This window comes from Mirounga angustirostris, unplaced genomic scaffold, assembly GCF_029215605.1.
Source record: "Mirounga angustirostris isolate CCGP_5_RB_7025 unplaced genomic scaffold, mMirAng1.0.hap1 SCAF_14, whole genome shotgun sequence".
NCBI lineage: Eukaryota > Metazoa > Chordata > Mammalia > Carnivora > Phocidae > Mirounga > Mirounga angustirostris.
Window position 1 is genome coordinate 24,871,376 of NW_026991722.1, and position 11,026 is coordinate 24,882,401.

General features: G+C 49.8%; 1 protein-coding gene across 7 annotated transcripts in view; it reads left to right on the plus strand.

Moving 5' to 3' along the window:
• The window catches only part of DYM (dymeclin), a 353,838-nt gene extending 344,738 nt beyond the window's left edge, over positions 1-9,100 (plus strand). For all 7 annotated transcript variants that reach the window (XM_045886744.3, XM_064577626.1, XM_064577625.1 and 4 more), the window contains one exon: positions 6,712-9,100. In XM_045886744.3, coding sequence (XP_045742700.1) covers positions 6,712-6,861 — 150 coding nt within the window. In that variant the 3' untranslated portion in view covers positions 6,862-9,100. The remainder of the gene's footprint in view (positions 1-6,711) is intronic.
• Positions 9,101-11,026: the final 1,926 nt, after the last annotated feature.

Below are 11,026 nucleotides of genomic sequence, written 5' to 3' on the forward strand. Positions count from 1 at the left end.
TGCTAACTTGCTTGCTAGAGAGGCCCCCACTCCTGGCCAGCTGCAGTGCTCTCAGATCTGCCGTGTAGTGTGACTCCCTGCTGAGCCACCCTCATGGTGGGCTTCGTCATTTTAGCTTCATATCTCATAATTTCTAACTTTTAATAAGTAGCCCTTTCTAATTTTCTGTGTTTTGAATTTAGCTTTTCATTAATTTTAAAACTGGCATAAACTGGAACTCCCCCTTCAGCGTCTCTGTCTTTCATAGACCAGAGCCTGTCTTCTTTTTCTCAGTTAAGTAATGACGTTTGATCCATTTGTAACTCATTCCCTTACACATGGAAGAGACTGCAGTCCGGGCTTGTACAGACGGTAATGTAGCTGAATATAGATGCTTCCTGATTTGTCTATTCCTATTTCTCCTGGAGTTTGCTGTCGAAGCCCACCTAACATCTTCCGATCCTGGGATTAGCCAGATGGACCAGGGAGGGAGCCCTCCCAGGGCGCTGTCCTTCCATCTTGTGCCACGCTCCCCTCTGTTCTTATTCCTACCAAATTATACCCCCTGGTAGAGAAACACCAGCTCTTCGTCTTTCCCCCCTCTCCAGCCCCAAGCACAGCGCCTCGGATGCAGCAGGTGCTTATCGGGCTTTACTTGAAGGGCCCATCACTGAAGGACGTGGTGTTGCTCAGCCGTAGCAGGTGAGGGAAAGAAGGGGAGGGGAGCTGGAGCATCCTCCCCAAATGTACCCCCAGATAAAACCATTGTATGTGAATTCTTTTACCTTGCCGTCTTACAGCAACGATCTTGAAACCGGTTTACTTTTCATCTACACGGAACCTGCCTACCACCAACACTGTGTGCACCCCTGACAGGAACCCCCCCACCCCCTCCTAACCCGCACCCTCTGCTGGTGGCGACAGGCGCCTCGCCCCCAACCATCACCCTTCACAACTCCCTTCAGAGGCTGAATGTGGGCTTTTAAAGAATTCTTGCTAATGGGCTGTTGAGCTATTTGATTTTACACTGCACTACATTTCTGGAGCCATGCCAGGTGCTTGCTAGAGTTTCTGGTGCTATCTCTGTCATCTTTAGGTGGAAGGGGGAAAGCTCCATTGAACTTTCGTGGTCATAAAAATTATTGCATTTGAGCCCTACATCTGCTCACTGAACTTCCTGTGGGTTTTCACCAAATCACATGACCGACAGCAGAAAGGCTTTTGGTCTAAAGTTTTTGGTCTGCTGCTTATACCCGAGTCTCAATCACCAAGTCAGACCTTTGCTTTGTCTCTGGGCTGGGCGTCCGGATGTCCCACTGTGGTGGGTTGATTCACTGGAGCTGATAAAAACTTTCCAGCCAAACTTGAGAGTCTAGCATTACCTCTGGCTCCAAAAATCAAAACAACCGTATTGTTGTAAGTAGCTTTGGATTGAGACCAAGCTCTGAGCTTGAGAGATGGGCTTTTTCTCCTTACTGAGCTGAGTCACAGGACAGCTGTCTCAGAAAGAAAGGGGCAAAAGCCTGGGCCCAAGGTGACCAGTACCCTGCCTTCTGCTAGCCTGTTCCAGAGAGTTCTTGCCATAACTATCAAGTCAAAGCCCTCACGTCCCCAGGGCCTCTCCTGTGCTTTCCCAGAGCTTTTGTGGTCCTCAAGCACATCCACCCGACAGCCCCTGGCTAGAGCCCAGAGGGGGCCTGAGAACTCCGGAGAGGAGTTGTGGTTAGAGGGCATGTGGACGGATGTCGGAGCTGGGAAGGTCTGGGAGGGCCCAGGCGGCCCAGTCAGAATGAAGACACTCAAGTGAGGAAATTGGACTTCCCTCGGCCATCACAGGATGGCATTATTGTTCTCCACAGGCTTGAAAAGGAACATAAAGGAAAGAGTGACTTTTTCTAGGTTGTTGATCTGACATTCAGACTATGACATTTCTTGGACTGAATCCTGACAAAATGTGTCCCCAGTGTCGTTAGTGCTAAATAAAACCTTTTGTCTTTCTTTTCCTTAGCTCTCAAGACTTCTAAGACCTATTAGAGGAGCACATATTTTTAAGAATGTCTATTTAAATCTCTAACCGTGTTGGCTCTCTCTAGTGAGACTGACAGGTAAATTTGAGAAGGGGGCAAATTCACTACAGCTTGAGCCCAGCTTATTCTACGAAGGCGCATTCACATTCAGTCAGGTTGAGTGAAGAGTGTTTCCAAAACTCTTTGATAATTACTTATTTTGCCCTTTTAAAATGGATCTTAAAAACAACTCATTGCAGGAAAAAGGAAGCTCTTTACCTTGTGCTTTCACAATGTGTGTAGCCAGTTTTCGAGAACATGCTCTTCTTTTTCCTGCTATTTATGGTTTATCCTCTGGACTGAACCTTTTAAGTGTCGGTGAAAAGTTCTGAGCAAAGAACCCAAGAAATACTACCTCTGTGCTCACTTGTTCCTTTGAGGAGAGGGGAGCTGGGGCGTGTGTGTGTGTGTGTGTGTGTGTGTGTGTGTGTGTGTGTGTGGCGTCCACAGTGTTCAGCTTAGAAGTGCATTCATGCCGCTCTGTCTGGTCTTGCTCTTTTGCTTCCACCGTGTCCAGTGGCCCCCGCTCCAGCAATGTGAAGTCGGCATCCAGAGTGTGGCAGGGCCTTCACAAGCCAGCACAGGCAGGGGCCACGGCTGGACCTCCACGCGGTTAGCTGCAAGTTCTCGGGCTGCAGGGCAGCTCAGCCACAGCCTTGTGCTTGTCTCGGTTTTAAGCAGTTGGGAGGCTTCGACTTTAAAACCATCTCTTGTCAACCCACAGGACAGCTCAGGACCTTTCGACATTTACCCTCTCCTCGAGACTGCCACCAGCTCATTTGATTTGTCACAACCCTGTGAAGGAGACAGGATGGTTAAATTCAAAATCTCAGAGTAAACTTTATGTTTTAAGAGCCCAGATGAGGATATGAGCCTTGTCCCAAGTCACCCAGCTCCCAAGGCCTGGACTTTCAGCTCTTAAATGCTAGGATTGTGTGTCACTCAGCTCGATTTTTAGTCCTGGGCTCATGACATGATAGGCTTTCGGTAAATACTTGCTGAATGACTGAATTAGTGGAAAAAGATGGGGCTAAAACTCAATTATCTGCTTGCCTTTCAAGTGCTTTTTCTAGTTTGTTCAAGGATTAAATGAGTGACTAAATATAAAGTGTTTGAACTTGCCTGCCACATAATAGGTGATCAGTTCTGTTAGCTACTGTTATATACTATATAGTGGATGGTCTTGCCACGCTGGGTATCATCCTTTGTTGAGAGTCTGTTGACTACATTTACTACCAGAGTGAGAGATGGGTTGTTGTTTTGACATAAACTTGAGCCACAATGAAAACAAGGCATTTTCAGCTCTGTTTGATCAGGTGCTGGGAAGGATAGTCATGGGGATGCTGGGGGTGCTTTTCCTAGATCTGCCCATGCACGATCAAAGGGCAGGCTCGGACTCATTACTCTCACTGAACAGTCATCAGAATTTCCCCAAAATCATAAGGGCAGGAAAACTTAGCGCTAGCCATTGAGCAACTCTAGCCTAAGCGTCTTTAATTAAGTTGGAGGGAGTTCTTATACAAGCCGTCGGTTTTCTGGTTCTCCTTCCCATTCCACCCTCAGAGAGGCAGAGAGCAGCCTGGTGCAGATTGTCTGACACCCTTTCCTAAGGCCTTCATAGGAAACCCCCAAATACATCACTGGATGGAGAAAAGGTTGCACATCTTTTAGTCATTTCTACCTCTAACAACAAGTGCATCGTATTGGCGACATTACCACTTAGAAATGTAGGATGTTGTTATTCTAGCTGAAAGAGGCAATGTGGGGGCTCTGACCTTTTCGGGCCACCACTCTATCCCCTCTCCTCCCCGCCCCCCAGCCCCTCACTTCTCTCTGGGTCAGTGGGAGAAGTTTTCTCAAGATTGAGGCCATTCTAAGAACTAGGATTTTCATCCTTGTTATTAGAGGGTAAATTTCTTGTTCAGACCCAGTCCCTCATTCTTGATGATGACATCTCTGTGGCTTGGTTGTTTTTTAAGGACCAGTAGTGAGCCGGGTTCTGTGCCCTGCGGCGAGAGAACAGCGCTGTCCCTGAAGGGCCCCGTGCAGCCTAGGAGAGTTGAACCGAAGGACAAAGGACTAGGGTGGCCACAACTCTGTCACTTTTTCAAGCTGACTTTCCCACCCAGTCAGACCTACACTTTAACCCCAACTCCACCCCACAGGCTGTGTGACCTAGAACCGGCTTGGCCTCTCCAGGCCCTGCTTCACCTTCCATTAGCGGGGTTGGCCGTATCAGCCTCAGCCGGACCTTGGGGTGACTGGCCACAGCGTGGTGCCCGGGCGTGCTCAGCTGCCGGGAGCTACCAGCCGCACCCTGTTGATACAAACGCAGGTTTCTCGTGGGAAAGCGTATCATGGTGTTGCAGCCTGTAAGACAGCACAGCTGATTCCATGACAGAGATTTACTGCCACCTCCAAGAACTCTGTTCCCTCAGCCCTGAGAAGCCCAGGCCAGGCCGGAAGCAGCCCGGGGGGGGGGGGGGGGGGCACCTGAATCCCAGGCACGGCAGGACGTGCTGGCAGCCGCCGTCTCCCTGAGCTGGCCAAACCGTGTCCCCCAGAAGGCCCGGGACAGGCCGCCGGGAGGAGTCGCCCTCTGAATGGCAGGCACTGCTGCTGCCGTCCGCACCCTCGGACATTGGCAGCCTACAACCAAGGACAACAAAGTACGGATTCGAAACGCTCGTCGTCCGAAAAGGCGGAGGTTTTCATTAAGCCGGAGGCCTTCTGCATGGGCCTCTGAAGTGTGGGGTACATCGAGTGTGAGGGAGGATGTGGGAGGATGTGGGAGGAGGTAATGCAGGAGTTCGGGCCGCTTATAAATCCCATTTGTGTATATTCTATGTCTACGTAATGCCTTTGGAGCCGTGGAAGAGAGTTGGTTTTCATTAAAGCTGTAACAGAGGGGGCCGCATCCTTGACCAGAGTAACTCTCTTTCAGGAATTCCTATACACATTTTCAGGATTTAACTCAAAACTCACCTTGTCAGGGGCATCTCCTGCTTACTCTGCCTTTCTCTCATCTGTCTGGAACTCTGTGGATCCAACACTTAGGTGTCGAGGCTCAATTATTGTAAAATGCTGTTTTAAAATTCCTACAAGGGGCGCCTGGGTGGCTAAGTTGGTTAAGCGGTCAACTCTTGATTTTGGCTCAGGTGATGATTTCGGGGTCCTGGGATTGAGCCCGTGTCGGGCTCCACGATCAGTGGGGAACCTGCTTGAGGAATTGCTCTCTCCCTCTGCCCCTCCCCCCACTCACACATTCTCTGTCTCTCTCTAAAATAAATAAATCTTTAAAAATAAAAATAAAATTCCTACAACTTTGTGTAGATGGGTGGATGAGTGGGTGGCTTTCCTGCCCACCCCCCTCTTTCCTCTTCGTTTAGGCCTGCTGGCCTCTCTCCTGGTCCAGGCCTGTCCCCACCCCTGCTATGTGCCCTCTGTTCTCCACACTGTGACTGGAGGGGTCACTGCGCAGAGCCATTCTCACCAAGCCCCCTTCTCAGACCCTTCAAAGGCTTCCAGGACCTTAGCGCGGAGGCCAGGGCTCCTCATGCGGCTCCTGTGTCCCTCCTTGCTCCTGGGGCTGGGCCCTGCTTGCTGGTGCTTCCCCCTGCCCGCCTTGCACCTCCAGCACCTCCTCTGCCCTCCAGCCTGCTGTGCCCCTGCCTCACACCGGCCTTGTGTCCACCTGGTCCGGCAGGAGCGGCGCCCTTCCCTCTTCACCTGGCTGCCCGTCCCCCGCCCCCCCCGCCACACACACCTCCACCGCCTCCCTCAGGGCCCTGGAGCCTCCGGTCTTTCTCACTAATCTGTTCTCATTGTTCTGTTGCTGCTGCTGCGCCCCCACCCCGGCCCCAGCACCCCTTCTTCGAGGGCAGGCCCGCCTGTGGCCATGGCCCCCTGCAGCGCTAGGCCGTCCAGTGAACAGAAGACTGTGAACGAGACAATATACATAAAGCAGTGGCTGTCGCCTGGCACAGCGTTGGTCCTCGGTACATGGTTGGTTGTTTCATTCGTCCACATAGTCATCAGATTATTTCAGTGCTTGCTTATCAGCCGGGCCGCAGAGCGCAGGCCCGGTCGCCTGGCTACGTTCACAGAGCCAGACTGCAGCTTTAACTGAGCCCCGGCGAGGAGTCACCCCGGCCTCCCTCCACAAGGCCACAGCCCTCGCCACGGCCCCGAGGAGGCGGCCCCGGCACCCGCCCGGCCTTCCATGAGGGCCGCCTGCCTGCCCCCGTGGGCCCAGGCTGAGGAGTTGTGAGGGAAAGCTCTCATCTCCGAGGAGACTCAGCCCTGAAAACAAAGTCTCAGGAAGAGCCAGCCCTCGGCTGGGCCAGTAGGTAGTCTTTCCGCAAGCCCTCCGTCTGTCACCTATGCAGGGCCCGCCCGTTTCCACTCTGACACTTGTCCTCCTGCCCCCCCCTGTTCGGGTCCCTGCTCCGCTCAGCAGACCGACATCAGCAGACAGCTACTGACGGGCTTACTCGTCTTTCCTCCACATACTTCATGTTTTCTCAGGAGTCTTTTGCAAACTGGCCGGTAAAGCCCCAGACCTCTCAGGCCCGGTGACCAGTGAGGGAGGTGGGCTCCCTGCACACCTCAGCACTGCTTTTGCATGGAACTGCGAGATTATAAAATCGTCTTGTTTTTGTTGCAGAAATTTCCAGAATTGAAATTCAAATATGTGGAAGAGGAGCAGCCCGAGGAGTTTTTTATCCCCTATGTGTGGTCTCTGGTCTACAACTCAGCAGTAGGCCTCTACTGGAACCCACAGGACATCCAGCTCTTCACGATGGATTCCGACTGAGGGCAGGACACCGTCTCCCACCCTCATCTCCCTCCCGCCGAGCAGCCCTTCAAGTTACTTTCTTCCGGGGGAACAGAAGTAGACAGATTGCCTGATGTATCTTCTAGCAAAGGGGATCACACAGGCGTGCTTCCCTTACACGCTTGGATTTGGAGAATTGGTGCCAATTGGCAGTAGATCACTCAGCTTAGATTGTAGTGCAAAAAAGGGGGGCGGGGGGCACACGACAATAATAAATGTAAAAACCTGCTATTCCACATGCAGTTTTATTTCTAAACCAAAAATCTAGAGCTTTTCCAGGAACCCGATGCCTTAGGCATATAACACTTTACCAGTACATACTATTTTTTTTCTTTGCATGTTCAAGATTTTTGTTTTGGTCCTGTGTATGTGTGTGTGTGTGTGTGTGTGTGTTTTCAACATAGAGAAATATCTGAAAAGATGATGAGACAGGAATTAGTAAGGAAATGAAGTCATATGTATGAGGGGTTGCCTTCCAGAGGGCCCATGATTTAATAAACACTATGCCCGGGCCGTTGGATATAAGCCTTTAGATCAGATCCTCTGCATCTTTCAAAGAAAGAAGTGGCTCCTTCTCATGAAGCTCAGATTAGCTTTTCTGTGGATTTGGCCTCTGAGCTGTAGCTGAATTAAATTGGAGTCTAGCACAAATTAAGTTAATCTACTCTGTATTAATCACTGGGAAAAGAAAAGCTTCATTTTGAAAGCAATCTTTTTTCTTCAACCAGACTAATAGGAGAAAAGGAGACCAATTTGATTAATACAGTATTCCACATGAGATGAAAAACATGTTTTTCTCTTCATTTCTGATTTTGTTTAAACTCTTTTGGACCCTGAGCTAGAGGAAGAAGCTTCTCTGAGGGAAACCTTCGCCGGGCTGCCCTGAGCAGAGCATGCCTTCTGGAGCCGCGGGTACTGAAGGCAGAGTGGGCTGGTCCTTTGGAGGCCGGGTCTGAGTCCATGACCACCCTCTCACAGCCTGGATGGAGCCTCGTTTCATTCTCAAAGACACAAAAAGTATTTGCTTTTCTGCGTAGAAAGCACGTAATCTCAAATGAGACTGAGCACCCCGTGTCAGTCAGCTGTTGCCTAATCTCTATCGGGAACTAGTTCTCTCCTCTCCCTGTGTCCCTGGGCTGGAGGCCGGAGTCATTTTGGTCCATCACAATCTCAGAGGGTCTGGGAGGAGCTATGTCCAGTCACAGCAAGCTCTGGAAAGGTCAAAAACACGCCAGCACGTCAGTGCACATCTGTGTGGCTTCCGCCCGTGAAAAGCCTGGGCTGCTCCATCTCTTCAGTGGGCTTTTGAGGCTAGCCAGACAATTTCCTCATCCTCACCAGGATACTCCCCGGGGCAGGCTGGCTGGCTGATGGACAAAGGGCCATTGCTGGCGGCTGGACCTAGGAGGCAAGGGCAGGTTGCCTGTGGCCTCCTCGGGCCTTGCTCTGTTCAGGCCTCTTCCTGTCTCCACAAATGGCTGGGGACTCTCCTGTATCTCACTTAAGATCACCCGGACAGGGCCTCAGACCGGCAGATGAGGCATGTTAACAGCTCCTGCTTAGTCGAGCCCAGGGGGAGAGGCGGTTTGAAGGTGGATGGGTCAATCCTCACAGTCTGAATGATGATCATTTTAGGTGGCAATTATTTTATGTTCCCCACATGGGGAAATGATAGACAGCTTGAATTTGCTTCCAAAGCATTTTGACTTGCTTCCTTTCCTTTAAACCAAAACACACAATGTTAAAAGGGTCGCGTGCAGCACCTGAACCTCTGTTCGGACCGTGGATCTGTCCTTGGAGGCTGAGGACTGGGCAGTGCCATGGGATAATCACTAGGCTGCAGGCCTATCAGTTCTCGGGTCCCCCAAAAGGAGGAAATAGGGTGCCCCAAAAGTCAGTCAGAGAGGGCCAACAACCAAGGAGCCCTTGACTGAGGGGATTCCCACAGTTCCCTCCCCAGGCCACCTGGCTCACCAAGGTGCCTCCAAAGCCCCATTCTCCAGCATGCTCCTCTCCCCCACCGGCTTTTAATGAACCAAACAGCGGAAGTGCTTACTGGCCTAAAAGCTTAAGCCAGGGCTACCGCCTCAGGCAGCACGTGGGCCCACGCTCCCAGACACCACTGCGTCACTGCCTCAGCTCTGGAGACCCACCAGGAGTCTTCTGATTTTTGTGAAAGATCTATTACATGACAATAAATTTAACTGATAAACTTGAATTACGCTTGCATTAATTTGCTTAGAAATTGTTTTCCACAAAGTAAAAATGTGTAGAATGAGGCAGTACAGGGCCATCTTGTGTTTGGATGGAAGTTAACATCTGATTCTTACCCAAGATACAAAACTGTTACTGCACTGTATCATCAACAAATGGCTCTGCCACAATTATTTGTTTTTGAAAGCATGGGCCCCTTTCAGTCTCACCTTTCCTATCAAGAGTTCAAGGCACTGTGCAAAAAGCTTCAGAATGGTAACTCTGGTTCCCATGGTCCCCCCCGTTGAGGCTGGTGCCATAGATCTATGAACAAGAGCCCTGGCATCACAGGGTGGTCATCATTCAACGGTGCAGACAGAAGCAGGGCTATGGAGGAGCTCAAGGACAGAGACCGAGAAGGGAAAGACAGAAGGTCCCTGAGGTGAAGCATAGAAAGTACACCGCTCCAGAAGGAAATCACAGGAGCTGGAAACATGCAAGATGGGGAGAGGGAAGAACATAGGACCAGCATCAATCAGAACACTTAGCAACTTCTTCAAGCTTACTAAGGTAAAGAGAAATGTTCAGTGTGGGGTTGGGGGGGGGATGCTTCTAGGGCTAGGATCTCTTAATATTCTTTAGGCAACATACTGTCCTTTAGCTCCTGGGGAGCCAGTGTTTTGCCTTAGGCATTAAATCTTTCTGCATAACTGAGTCATTCTGCGCTCATTTCCAGAGCCATAAATTAGAGTTGTGGTACTTGCTGATACTTTATAGGCTTGAGTTTGCAAGGTCAACCCTTTGGGTCTCTTAATTCCCTCCTAGGCACTATGCCTGCAGTTTCAGGAGCTGCCATTTGATATTCGGGACTGATCCTTGGGCTTTCTGACGCCAAATTCAGGGTTATTCCAGTGTCCTACATTGCCTCCAAAAGTCAAGGAGGTCAGGGTTTCTATTCTCTGATGAAGAGCCAAGCTTCCTATGAATATGAGAAGCTGAGGAATGGATTATAGCACACAATTCACAGTACCTAATGCATTTTTATTTTTTAAGAACTTTACTAAAGCATAAAATGTAATCTCATTAGAGTATATCCATTTGGGGTTCTCCACACAAAGCAAGGGAGATTCATCAGGAACTGCCCGCCCCTCCCCCACCCCACCCCCTTGGTCAGGTCATACATGGCAACCACTACTCTCCTGACTTTACAAGGTGATTGAAAGTGCCAGCTACTCAGGCAACAGCCTCTGGAATAGCAAAGACCCCCAGAAAAAAAGCAGTCTTCTACAACTAACCAGATACTACGTCACCATCCTGTGGGCTCTGGAATGCCTTCAAGCAAAATTTTAAAATATTTTGGCCAGATTTCCGAGTTCTTTGCTGGAGGGTTGGTTTAGATTACTTAGTCCTCCATTCTGATCAGTAGACTATCCTTTGTGGATGCTGTGGCCCAGCTTCCAAATCAATCCCTTCTAATCCCTGAATGTGAATTGAGGTGAAACCAAATTACTAATGCGTCCAGGTACCTAGCAAATGTATATTCTCTCTGGAGGAAGTGAACTGTTATGGACTGAATGTGTTCCCCCAAAATTAATGTAATGATCCCTAACTTCCAATGTGATGGTATTAGGAGGAGGGGCCTTTGGGAGGTCATTAGGTTTAGGTGCTCATGATGATGGAGCCACCATGATGGGATTAGTGCCCTTATAAAAAGAGACACGAGAGTGATCTCTCGTCCTCTCCACCATGTGAAGACCTAGCAAGAAGACCACCATCGATGAACCAGGAAGAAAACTTACAGTGTTACGATCAGAAATATCCATGGGGTACCCATATAAATCCTATATTTCTGATTGTAACACTAAAAAAAAAATCCCATTTAATATTAGACTTTGATAGGTCAAGAATGCATGTTGTAAAAAATACTAGTAAAAGAGTATGTAACTTTGAA